General features: G+C 44.0%; 1 protein-coding gene across 1 annotated transcript in view; it reads right to left on the bottom strand.

Annotated features, from left to right (window-relative positions):
* The window catches only part of roraa (RAR-related orphan receptor A, paralog a), a 168,893-nt gene that overhangs the window by 28,463 nt on the left and 126,254 nt on the right, over positions 1-14,176 (bottom strand). Inside the window, exon 3 of the mRNA XM_059945987.1 lies at positions 1,028-1,169. Coding sequence (XP_059801970.1) covers positions 1,028-1,169 — 142 coding nt within the window. The remainder of the gene's footprint in view (positions 1-1,027; positions 1,170-14,176) is intronic.

Here is a 14,176-nt window from a genome sequence, read left to right as displayed (position 1 = left end):
ATAGCTTCTCCTGCTCTACAATCCTCTCTAGATTTTGTAACATCTGCTTTTTCACATAGCAATAGATTGAACTAATTCTCCAATTTCAACACTGCTTCCGTGAGAGGAATTTCTCTGTGGGGCTATCAGATTAGTGAGGGCATAAAACGACCTTTGAAGTGGATTGTCAACTACAATCTTCACAAACAGCTTGTCAAGCATATTCCCAACAGCAAACACATTAACCAGATCACTGAGAGTAGTCCCTGACTTGTAAATCAGCGTTGTTACTCTGCAGACTACATCAACTTACTGATTATTCCAAAACGCTTTTCATGAAAGTAATTAAAGATGCTAAAACATGGTGATACTTTTACAATGCTGAATTGCCTGGAATGTTGCTGTACAGAGCTCTGCTCAGATACAGTGTTTTTAGGAAGGAAGCTCTAAACTCCTTTCATAAACCTCAGCTACTAGGAACGTGTGTTCAAGGTTACAATGTCCTCTTTATCCATGACAATGCCCAAGCCTCATCCTCCCATCTCCCATATTACTGAACCCATAGGTTTTGAGAGAAGCTTTACTCGACATAGAAAGAGATGAGTTGCTTTGTTTTTTTAAAAACGTAAGAAATTGCTGGAGGAATTCAATGTGTCAGATAGCATCCAGGAGAGGAATAAATAGTCAATGTTTTAGTCTGAGACTAGTCATCAGGACCGAAGGGTCTCAGCCTGAAACATTAACTATTTACTCCTCTCCACAGATACTGTCTGAATCATAGAGTTCCTCAGCACTTTGTGTGTGTTGTTCTGAATTTGCAGTATCTGCAGAATCTCGTTTTTCTTTTTAAATAGTGTTTCAATTTGTTTTAAGAAAACAGGGCAGGACAGCGTGAGTGAAGCACAGAATCTGGGGCTCCACTTTCACTTGGGCATTGCTCACTGACTTAATCTTGCCTCTCACCATTAAACGTGGTGCCCTAAGGGAGTGTGATCCACGAGGGATTAGGATGCAAAGGGCTTTTACATCACTGGGATTTAGAGCTTACCGTCACGAGACATTCCCACTGTCAGACACTTCTGTAATCGACAGTGCTGGCACCGATTCCGGCTCGTTCGGTCAATCAGACAGTTCTTCTGCCGCGGGCACGAGTAGGTGGCATTACTCTGTTGGCTTCTCCGGAAGAACCCCTTTGTTTAAAGCAAACAAGAGACCATTATTAGATGGGTCACACATGGACCAACAATAGTGACCCACCAGCAACCAAGGCTCAAAGTGGTATTTGGTGGGAGCACAGAACAGCAAGAGAGGAGGAAGGGGAAGGCTGTTCTGTATTCACTGTAGATCAACTCATGTTCTCCATTAGTTCTGGACTCATCCAGGAAAGCTGTTCCATATCTCCCCCAACCTGAGTAACAAGGATATTCAGGTTTCTATAGATTTACTTTCAACTCAATTCCACAAGTTCTTTGGGCGTTAGATTTCCTTGAGCACTCCGACCTGCTTCCTTTTCATCCGGTGACACTATTCTGACCTCTTGAACTCACCTAATTGATGTCTTGGCCCCCCAAGTTTTTAATGCCTACCCACTGAACACATCGCTCCAATGCCTGATGTAGGATCTCAGAACTGAAATGATAACCGTTTCTCTTCCGATGCTGTCTGACCTGCTGACTGTTTCCATCATTTTCAGATTCATGGTGCCCACAGTATTTTTATCATCAGTAATCCTATTCAATTTGAATTCTATTTGATTTTCTTCGTTTGAATTTAAATCTGTTTGTCATGTGCACTGCCTGTAGTGGTTCAAGACATTATTTGAACTGCTGTAATTCTCAGACACACACAGAATTAATGACTGTTGTAACCAGCGACACATTTTAAGAGAAACTGTGTTACAACACCCGAGATCCTGAAATAAACATTATTTTAATTTGTCATTGATTGTGCTTTATATTTAAACATATATTTGGAAAGAAGTGGATTGTTTGATTCAATTTAACAGAAATTGCAGGTAAACTTGGGAATATCTGTTCATTGACTTGTTACTGTTTTTCTTATGCCTCCATTCAAATATTTTAAAGTATTTTAAAGTAGCAAAATGGAAATTTAAATAATTAACAATTTTCAAAGGTTTGTGTTACATCCTTAGTATTTGAATTTTTTGGTGGTAAACTCTGATGCCATACTTAAAAGTTGTAAATATAAATTTTGATGCTATTCGATAACAAGGACAGAGGTTTAAGGTGCTGGGGAGTAGGTACAGAGGAGATGTCGGGGTAAGTTTTTTACTCAGAGTGGTGAGGCTGCCAGCAACGGTGGTGGAAGCCAATAGGATAGTGTCTTTTAAGAGACTTTTAAATAGGTACATGGAGTTTAGTAAAATAGAGGGCTATGGGTAAGCCTAGTAATTTCTAAGGTAGGGACATGTTCGGCACAACTTTGTGGGCTGAAGGGCCTGTATTGTGCTGTAGGTTTTCTATGTTTCTATGTTTAATCCCCTGAGACCACGGGTTCCCAACCCTTTTTATACTGTGGACCAATACCATTAAACAAGGGGTCCGTGGAGCTCAGCTGGGGAACCCCTGTTCTGAGAACTGCTTCTCCGGCCTGCTGACCCCATCACCCATTCAACCTGACCCACGTTGCCTCCTCAGTGAACCTTCATCTTTTTCCACACTGATCTCCCCACTAGTTCACTCAGCCCCGACCTTCACTCTGACTCACTGACCCCACAGCCTGGATCCTGCAACTCCTCTGACATTTTATCTTGTTCACAGTCCTCCTACGATTTCAAGGCAATGACCTCTGAATCAAAGTCAAGGTTGAGTATACTGGCATGTGCTTGACGACACCCTAACACACAATGAAAATTATACTTGCAACAACATCACAGGCTCACAGCACTCACTCACTCTGACCCACAGTCTATCACACTGATCCATATATCTGCCCTGCTGATCCCATCACACTGAACCCCGCCTTGAACACAATGACTCTCTGATCCCAATTCCTCCATTCTCACTTCTAATCAGATCTTGCTTCACAATGACTGCTAAATGGAGACGCAAGACATTCTGCAGATGTTGGAAATCTTGAGCAATGTACACAAAATGCTGGAGGAACTCAGCAAGTCAGGCAGCATCTATGGAGGGAAATGGACAGTCAATATTTCAGGGTGGGCCCTGATGGAGAGTCTCAGCCCAAAATGACTGACTTGCTCAGTTCCTCCAGCATTTCAAAAGCACAAAAGATTCTGTAAATGCTGGAAATCCAGAGTGACACATACACGACATGCCGGAAGAACTCAGCAGGTCAGGCAGCATCTATGGAGAGGAATAAACTGTCGGCACTTCACGCCGAGGGCCCTCCTCCAGCATTTTGTGTGCATTGCCCATCAGTCATGCTGACCACATTGCTCTGATGCCTGACAACTACACAGTGAGAGACCTCATCACCCTAAGCACCTACCTCTCACTCCGTTTTTTTCCCACAGTGCTATCCTCGCTCTTGAAGAACTTCATTGAAATATCGAGTCATACAATATGGAAAGGGGGCATCAGATTACAGAGTTCCCAGAGAACAGATTTAGACTCATCCTACTTTATTCCCTCCTGGACTCTGCCACTCACCTACATATTGGGGGTGGTTTATAGTGGCTGACTAACCCACCAACCTGTGCATCTTTGACACGTGGGAGGAAACTGGAGCAGCTGGGGAAAAGTATGCTGTCACAAGGACAGGATGCGAACTGCACATACACGGCACCCAGCAGTCAGGATTGAACCTGGATCGCTGGAGCTGTGAGCAGCTGCACCACTTTCTCCAGCTGATCCTGTGAGAAGACTACCTGCCCACTCACACGTGGAGGGCTGGACTGTACCAGATCAGACTCCATCGCTCCCTGTCTGAAAAATGAAGGGTTAAAAGTTGACATTGTTCGGCAGACTAATGATATTAGCTTAACGAATTGACACTAACAGCTAATTATCATGGGGTCCTGCCACAACAGACCCATATGTTTTAATCAGTGAGACACTTGCTGTTTAATTAGGAGAACACAGCTGACAGCTGCCAAGACACAACCAGAGCTCGTGTGTTTGCAGAGAAGAGCGGGGAGATGTGAACCATGGATTAACCCTCCCCATCATTATGATCATCCTGCTGTAAATGAGGGGCACAGATAGGGCCAATAATACAGAACATTTCTCCACTGCAGATGGCATAGCTTTAGAGACAAGGGTACGATGTTTCGATGGAATCTCAGGAACAATGTTTTCCACTCCAGAGTAGTCACTGTCTAAACTTTGAAATATCCAGATGTGCACTTGAATCACCAAGCCATTGAAAACTACAGACCAAGTGCTGGTAAAAGAGATTCATAAATAGTCATAAAATCACAGTAAAGTATAGCACAGAAACAGGTCCTTCAGCCCATCTAGTCCATGCCGAACCATCTAAACTGCCTAGTCCCATTGATCTGCATCCAGACCATAGCCCTCTATGCCCCTACTACCCATGTACATATTCTTAAACGTTGAAATCGAGCTTGCATGCACCATTTGAAATGGCAGCTCATTCCACATTCTCACAACTCTCTGAGTGAAGAAGCTCCCCCTCATATACCCCTTAAACCTTTCACCTCTGTATTCCCATCTAATCTCTGTGGAAAAAGCCTACTTACATTTACTTTATCTATACCTCTCATAATTTTATATACTCCTGTCAAATCTCCCCTCAATCTTCTACATTCCAAGGAATAAAGTCTTAACCTACCGTAAATTCCGGTGTATAAGCCGAGAATTTGGCCCTAAATTTTGGTCCTAAAATTAGGGGGGTCGGCTTATACACAGGGTGCCAACTTTGGAAAAACGAATACACGGAAGACAGGCTGTATTTATCCATTCGTTCCACTGACGTCGCATGAATTCTTTGAATGGTTTGTTTAAACTCACATCTAGTGGCTGGAGCACGGGCGTCAAACCACCGGGGATGACTGCAATGTCTGTATTGTCAGCTTTCAATGCCGCTGTACAGTCGACGTTTCAGGTGGAAACTTTTTCATTAGGATTCAGTCTCGGCCTGAAACATCAACTGTACTCTTTTCCATAGATGCTGTCTGACCTACTGAGTTCCTCCAGAATTCTGTGTGTTGCTTGGATTTCCAGCAGCTGCAGATTTTCTTGTTCACAATACTCAAAATTAGGCCTCACCGATGTCCTATACAACTTCAACATAACATCCCATCTCTTGTACTCAATACTTTGATTTATGAAGGCCAATGTGCCAAAAGCTTTCTTTATGACCCTGTGCCTCCACTTCCAATGCATTATGGACCTGTATTCCCAGATCCCTTTGTTTTACCACAATCTTCGCTGCCCTAACATTCACTGTGTAAGACCTACCCATGTTGGTCTGATTGATGTTTAACATCTCACACTTGTCTGCATTAAACTTCATCTGCCATTTTTCAAACCATTTTTCTGGCTGGTCCAGATCCTGCTGCAAGCTCTGATAATCTTCCACACTATCCACTACACCCCCAAACTTAGTGTCATCCACACATTTGCTGATCCAGCTAACCACATTATCATCCAGATCATTGATATTGATGACAAACAACAAAGGACCCAGCACCAATCCCTGTGGCGCTCCACTAGTCACAGGCCTCCGGTCAGAGGAAACCATGCACTACCACATTCTGGCTTCTCCCTCAAACTCAATGTCTAATCCAATGTACTATCTCACCTTGAAAGCCAAGCGACTGAACCTTCCTGACCAACCTCTCATGCAGGACCTTGTAAATGAGTACTTAAAGGTCAGCAAGGGCACTATGAACTGAAGAGCCCGTGGTCTCCTTTTAAGTCCATAAGATATAGGAGCTATTTGGCCCACCGAGTCAGCTCCATCATTTCATCATGGCTGATCCATTATTACTCTCAGCCCCAGTCTCCTGCCATCTCCCCATACCCATTCATGCCCTGACCAATCAAGAATCTATCAACCTCTGCCTTAAATCTACATAAAGACTTGGCGTCCACAGCTGCCTGTGGCAATGAATTCCACAGATTCACCACCCTCTGGCTAAAGAAATTCCTCCTCAGCTCTGTTCTAAAAAGACACCCTCTATTCTGAGGCTGTGTCCTCTGGTCTTAGACTCTCCCACCATGGGAAACATCCTCTCCACATCTATTCTATCAAGATTTTTCACCATTTGATAGGTTTCAATTAGGTCACCCCTAATTTTTCTGAGTTCTAGTGAATACAGGCCAGAGTCATCAAACACTCTTCATATGACAAGTCACTCAATCCTGGAATTATTTTCGCGAACCACCTTTGAACCCTCTCCAGTTTCAACAGATCCTTTCTCAGATAAAGGGCCCAAACCTGCTCACAATACTCCATGTGTGGCCTCACCACTGCTTTATGAAGTCTCAACTTCATATCCTTCCTTTTATCTTCTAGTTCTCTTGAAACGTTTAGGGGTATGTTTATAACTCCCACCAGTGTCTTATGGTCGTATGTCCCTCCCCATCATCTCTGCTAACTTCCTAACTTGTTCCATCGTATCTCATTTTTAATGGAGGGACTCAGATCTGAAATGTTAACCGTTTTTCGTTCCACTGTTGCTGCCCAAGATGTTTTTCCCCAGCGTTTTCCAATTTCACATCAGATCTACAGCAACTACAGGTCTCATCAACAGTAGCAGTCTGGCTGTGTGTGGGGTGGAGTAGTTCCTGCACCCTTCTGGCCCTACCTCCATGATGAGGATAGGCAAGTTGTCACCAATGAATTCCCAGTGTGACCAAACTGAGCGTGGTTGGTGCAGGGTTACCAGGTACTGCAAGAGCCAGGCTTGACTTTGAGGGGGTGTGGGTCTAACAGAGGCCGTGTCAGGGGTGTCTAACACACACCTGCAGCTGTTTCCATCTCCAAACTCCACATACAGGGACCGTTGCTCAATCTGCTGCCCTCAATGCGTCTGGAGATGGTGGTGGTTATGGGGGGCGGGGGTGCAGTGTCTGGGTACAAGTATCACAGGTCATCCCTTGACAAGTACAATTTGCCAATATGCTCTCCAGACAAGTGATCCACACCTTTAGAGCATCCAGACAAAACCCCAAACTTCGGAATTGACATGCTAAATTACACATATAGAATTATTGGTTTACCAGCACCGAGCTGTGATGTTGGTCAATGTTGCGACTCAGCATTTATTGGATTGTAGTGGTAGTTTTGGGGTCGGTACAGGGAGTTATGGGTCAGGTTAGGGATTAGGGTCACGGATGAGGGTCAGTGGCTGTAAATGAAGAGTCTGAGCAAGAACGCTCCGTAGTCCAGATCAGAGCACTCTTTGTCAAAGGTCAGCAATCCCCAAGGCCAAGTCAATAGGTGCTGAGGAAACCAGCGATCTCCAGTTTGAGTGGCATGTCCCAGATACAGGCAGGAGTCACGAGGGACAATGAATTCCTTGGTTGCTGTGGTTGGAAATTTGGGCGAGTTTGGAAGTCGATGCCTGAAGGAGGTTAAACCATGAATGCCGAATCCTGGGGTTGGTGTGCAGATTGGGGGGGGGGGGGGGGTGGGTGGGTGAAAAACCAAAGGTCAAAGACCAGATCGTGGCAGATTTGGAGATAGAGGCCCAAAGGGTCTGGGTCAATGGGGGGGGGGGGGGGGTCACACTTCTATACAAGTCTGGAAGTCAAGGCTTAAAGGTCAGACCCATGAACAGTGAATCTTGGGGTTGGTACCCAGACGGACGGCAGAGCCAAAGGTCAAAGACCAGATCAAGGAGAGTTTGGAGATAGGGGTCTGAAGGAGTCACGATGATCTGGGTCACCAGGGTCACAGGTCTGTGTGAGTCCAAAAGTCGAGGCTTGAATGTCAAACCCATGAATGGAGAGTCCTGGGGCGAAGTCCAAAGTCAGCAGTCCAACGCCTGGGAGTCTGAGACTGGGGTTAAGGAGTAGAGGCCAGAGGGCTGCTTCTCCTAGGGTTGGAAGCCTGTCTGTGTGTGAAAGTGGGTGGGTGTGTGGGGAGGATGGGAAAGGGCTTGTTTTACTGTTTTGTTGTTGTTGCTGCTTGAGTTGTTCTGCTAAACATTGTGGGCATGCTATATTGGTGCTAGAATGTGTGGCAACACCAGTACATCCTTGGGTATGTTTATCATTAACACAAATTACACATTTCAATGGACATTTCAATGATAAATAAATCTGAATACTCTGAATCTGATGCTGTGCAGCCCACATTAAAATCACAGTCTACAAATGAATTCTAGGCCCACACCTCTCATCTCTCCTTTCCCTTCCATAACCAGACCCAAACACAAAACAGCAACAGTGAGACATTCAGTCTGTCAGTATTCAGTGATATCTTCTACATTGGTACCACATTCTTGCTCCATTCCCATTTCAGCTTTGAATTCACTCAGTGACTGGACTCCCACAACCTTCAGGGTAGAAAATTCTAAAGCTGAACAATCCACTGGCAGAAGCATCTCTTCTCACATCAGTCTTAAATGGCCAATCCTTTCTCCTCAGACTGTGACCATGGTTCAAGACCCCTTAGCCAAGAAAAAGAGCCTCACTGTACCTACCCTGGCAAGCAGTCCAAGAAACTTAAAAATAAGAGATTCTGCCGAAGCTGGAAATCTAGAGCAACAAACACAAAATGTTGGAGGAACTCAGCAAGTCAGACTGCACCTATGCAGGGAATAAACAGTTGTCGTTGTGGTCTGAGACCTTTCATCAGGATGTAAGGATCGTGTACATTTTATATTCAGTGGCCTCTTATTACCTGATAAAGAGGTCATTGAGTTTAAGTTTGTCGTCTTCTGCTGATGTAACCCAACCACTTCAAGGTTTCACATGCTGTGCTCTTTTGAACACCAATGTTGTAATGCATGGTTACTTGAGTTACTATCGCTTTCCTGTCAGCTTCAACAAGTCTGGCTGTTCTTCTCTGACCTCTCTCATTGATAAGATGTTTTCTCCCACAGACCTGCTGCTCACTGGATGTTTTTTTTGTATCTTTCGCTGTGAACTCTAGTGACCCTAATGCATGAAAATTCCAGGAGATCAGCTCGCTCTGAGATCCAGGCCCCCCCCCATTACAAAGGTAGAGCATTCCTATGTAACCTTTCTTAAGCCGAATTGGCGCAAAGCGAAGAACTATTAATTTATATGGGAAATTTTTCATAAAAGCGAAAATCCTCTTTGTAATGCAAAAACAGGTTACCAAATTATCCACTTTGGAAGCAGGAACAAGAGGGCAGAGTATTGTCTGAACGGTGTCGAGTTAGGTAAGGGAGAAATGCAAAGAGACCTAGGACTCCTAGTTCACCAGTCAATGAAGGTGAATGAGCAAGTGCAACAGGCAGTGAAGAGGGCAAATGGAATGTTGGCCTTTGTTACAAGGGGAATTGAATACAAGAGCAAGGATGTTCTTTTGCATTTGTACAGGGCCCTGGTGAGACCACACCTGGAATATTGTGTACAGTTTTGGTCTCCAGGTTTAAGGAAGGACATTCTGGCAATTGAGGAAGTGCAGCATAGATTCACTAGGTTGATTCCTGGGATGGCAGGGCTGTCTTACGCAGAGAGATTGGTCTTGTACACGCTGGAATTGAGGAGATTGAGAGGGGATCTGATTGAAATGTTTAAGATAATTAAAGGATTTGATAGGATTGAGGCAGGAAATATGTTCCAGATGTTGGGAGAGTCCAGTACCAGAGGGCATGGATTGAGAATAAGAGGTCAGTTATTTAAAACAGAGTTGAGGAAGAGCTTCTTCTCCCAGAGAGTTGTGGAGGTGTGGAATGCACTGCCTCGGAAGACGGTGGAGGCCAATTCTCTGGATGCTTTCAAGAAGGAGCTGGATAGATATCTGATGGATAGGGGAATCAAGGGATATGGGGACAAGGCAGGGACTGGGTATTGATAGTGAATGATCAGCCATGATCTCAGAATGGCGGTGCAGACTCGAGGTGCCGAATGGTCTACTTCTGCACCTATTGTCTATTGTCAATGTAGGTCTTTTGTAAGAGCAAAGTGGTGTAAAGCGAACATTCGTAAAGCAGGGGACACCTGTACCAACAATCACTCCATGGTCAAAGTCACTAAGATCACATTTCTTCCCCATTCTGATGTTTGGTGCGAACAACAATTGAACCTCTTGCCAACGTCTGCATGCTTTCATGCACCGAGTTGCTACACATGATTTGCTGATTAAATATTTGCTTTAATGAGATGTACAGGTGCACCTAATAAAGTGGCTACTGAGTGTGGTAATGTATCCCAACCATTAACCCAAAGAAGAACAGAGCAAAGATATTAGGTTAGATGTAGCTTACGGAGGTCAAGGCTGCAAGAAGGCCACAGGGAGAGGCAGAGATTCAGGAATAAGTTCGGTGCTCTGGTCTGTTCACAGACTCTACATCATGTATTTGATGTTGTCTTTCTCTTTAATTGAATCTATCTTGTTATAAAAACACTTAAGTTCAACATATTAACAAATTCCTCAGAATTTCTGCTTCAGATCTCAAACCCAACTTCCAGGTTTAATCTGCTCTTGTGGAAGTTATCAAATCAGACTTGTTCTAAAAGACCAGACCTTTGGGAAATTCTGCAAAGGATTGCCAGATCCCTTTGCAGCTCTGATTTTTGAATTTTGCAGACTTTTTGCTTCCTCAGCACTCTCCACCTATCTTTGAAACATCTGCAAACTTGGCCACAAAACCATCAATTTTGTTCATCCAAATATTGACAAATAACATGAAAAGTAGTGGTTGCAACACTAACCCCTGCAGAACACCACTAGTCCCTGGCAACTAAGCAGAAAAGGCTCCCTTTATCCCCACTCTGACCTCTCCAGTCAGTCAATCTCCTATCCATGCAAGAATCTGTCCTGTAATATTTCACCTAGGTTATCATGCACCTTCAAGTACCCTAAAACCTCATCCTTAATACTGGGCTTCAGCATCTTCTAAACCAGTGAAGCCAAGCTAAATGGCCTATAATTTTCTTTCTTCTTCCCCCCCTCCCTTCTTGAAGAGCGGAGTGACATTTGCAATTTTCCAGTCCTCCAGAACCATTCCAGAATCTAGAGATTCTTGAAAGATCCTTACTAATGTCTCAACAATCCCTTCAGTTAACTCTTTCAGAACCCTGGGGTGTAGTCTATCTGATCCAGGTGACTTGTCTACCTTCAGACCCTGAAGCTTCCAGAGCACCTTCCCCTTAGTAATCGCAACTACACTCACTTCTGCCTCCTGACATTCTTGAATTTCTGGCATATTGCTGGTGGCTTCCACAGTAAAGACCGACATAAAATACTTATTAAGTTAATTCACCATTTCTCTGTCCCACATTACTACCTCTCCAGCATCATTTTCTGGTGATCCAATATTTAGAGATGCAGAAATTTACCAGGATGCACATGTCATGAGGTTAGATTGAGTGAGCGAAGCTTTTCTCTTTGGAGCAAAGTAGGATCAGAAGGAACGAGAGAGGTCTACAAGATGATAAAAGGCATAGATTCAGTGGACAGTCAGAGACTGTTCCCAGGGCATAATTTTAAAGTAACCGGGCAAATGTATGTGTGGATGTAAGAAGTAATTTTTTTTTTTATCCAGAGAGTGGTGGGTGTGTGGAATACCCTGCCAGGGGTGGTGATAGAGCCAGATACATTAGGGAGATTTAAGAAACTCTTAGATAGGCACATGGATGATAGAAAAATTCAAAGATTCAAAGGTTCAAGAACTTTATTGTCATTCTAACTGTACACCAGCTCTGCAGGGCAGAATGAGACAGCGTTTCCCAGGAGCAGTGCAATCATAACATAACAAACGCAACAGTAAATAATAAACATAACCATAAATAGTAAAACACAACAGCCACATGTCAGTTAAAAACAAGTTATAAGTGTCCAGTGCAAGTTAAAAGTGTCCAAAGCAGAGTCAGGTAGAGCAGCTATTTAACAGTCTGACTGCCTGTGGGAGGAAGCTGTTTAGTAGCCTTGTGGTTTTAGTTTTGATGCTCCTGTAACGTTTACCTGATGGCAGAAGAACAAACAGTTCATGGAGAGGGTGTGAGGGGTCTTTAATGATGTACTGTGTCTTCTGGAGGCATCGACTCTGAAAGAGGTCTTGGACAGAAGGTAGGGAGACCCCAAAAACCTTCTCTGCTCCCCTAAACACCCTCTGCAAGGCTTTTTTGTCGGCAGCACTGCAGCTGGTTGTGATGCAAAAGGTCAGCACACTCTCAACCACGCCTCTGTAGAATGTAGTTAAGATGTTAGTGGGGAGTGATGCTTGTTTAAGCTTTCTTAGAAAGTGCAATCTCTGCTGGGCCCGTTTCACAATCCCAGTGGTGTTCCTGGACCAGGTGAGATTGTCCGAGATCTGCACCCCAAGGAACTTGATGTTTTCCACTCTCTCCACTGTGGAGCCGCTGATGCTCAGGCTGAGACCGTCTGAAATCGACGATCATCTCCTTCGTTTTGGCGACATTAAGCATCAAGTTGTTGTCACTGCACCAGCTCTCTAGGTGTTTGACCTCCTCCCTGTACAATGTTTCATAGTTTTTGCTGACGAGCCCCACCACTGTGCTATCATCAGCAAATTTAATGATCAGGTTCTCCTTGAATCTGACTGCACAGTCATGTGTTAGCAGTGTAAATAGCAATGGGCTGAGCACACAGCCTTGTGGGAGGGTAGGATTAGATTGATTTTAGAGCAGGTTAAAAGGTCAGCACTACATCCTGGGTCAAAGGGCCTGTACTGTACTGTGCTGTAATGTTCTATATTAGCTGTGTGGACAGAAACAGGCCCTTCAGCCAAACTGTTCCATGCTGACCAATGATTCTTATTTAAAATACTGTGGATTCTGGTTAATCTGAGCACACTGGGACCAGTGCATTTTGGCCCAGTTAAGCAGCTGTCTCAATTAGCTGAAATTTCACAGAAATAGCTAGAAAGGTAGAAAAAGTACAAACTCCCGTTTAACTGAGTTACAAATTATGTATTTGAGTGACATACAGAACAAATCGGAACACTAACAATACTACTACACTACTATAAAACTGCGTATTAGTTATCAGAGGAATTCATCCAATGTATACTGCCATGAGTCCAGGGAGGGGTCACATCTCTGGTGAAGGGGCTTATCATGTCTATTCTGGGGCAGCTCACTCACCTTTGCCCTCCCGCACTAACCACTCAGCTTTCATCTGCTCATTTGCGACTCCAAGTAGCTGTTTGTATGCGACAAAGGCCACATCCTGAAACACCACATCGACAGGCAAGCTAAACCTGGGTAAGGGGAGCTGCTGTGCCTCATACCCTAGTGAAATAAGGACAAGTGCAGTCAGCTCCAGCGGACTGGGTGGACGAGATCGACAGTGAGATGCAATGGCCGAGAAGGCAGTACTTCAGCCCTTCAAGGAGAGTGTAGGTGTGCTAAGGCACAGAAGCAGTCATGGTAATCCACTGTAACCAAGGAAGACCCGCTTGTGATGACTACTCGTACCAGTGGATCTGGATTTCAGAGGTCAAGAGAGGGGAACTGTAATGATGCAATGGCTTTGCCACTTTAAAAACTCTCTCCTATAATGGTTTCACCGTCATTGTCAGATACAACAGACAACCAACTCGCTGCCGTGTTCTCTTGATTGACTGTAATTGAACAAGTTAGCGCAGATACCTAGTACAGACAATGGATTGCCTTAATACAATGAATTTGACGATTGCATCCTCCAAATCTTCATTTTCATTGTAACATTCAAGATGATTATCGATACCTTCAATTTCTATGTAGTTCCTAACTGTTGAAGTAGTGAAATAATTTCACATTCACTCCCAGCTGTTTCTGGCATCTCCAAGCATAAATGATTGAAACTGCAGTGAGGAAAATGATTTTAAATGCTCTTTCTGCTTATTTCTCACCAACTATCAGTGACAAAAGTCATTGTCTTTTGGACACAGACGCATATAAATAATGCTATTTAAAAACTGTTCATTCTGGGCATAGTGTAGTGTTTAATGGCCACGCAAGTTCACATAAGTGATGCAAGTTAGAAACTGTATCGCAACAGTGTCCTGTCCCAATTAAGCAGCATAGTTTCCTAGATAAACAAAGAGAATCACAGCTATTTTCTTGATAAATATCTTTTCTTTAAGAGTTGTTCTAAATAAGCG

Source organism: Hypanus sabinus, chromosome 21, assembly GCF_030144855.1.
Source record: "Hypanus sabinus isolate sHypSab1 chromosome 21, sHypSab1.hap1, whole genome shotgun sequence".
In the NCBI taxonomy this organism is placed as follows: Eukaryota; Metazoa; Chordata; class Chondrichthyes; order Myliobatiformes; family Dasyatidae; genus Hypanus; species Hypanus sabinus.
The sequence above is the reverse complement of the archived record's forward strand: the minus strand, read 5'-3'. Positions and strand labels throughout refer to the sequence as shown.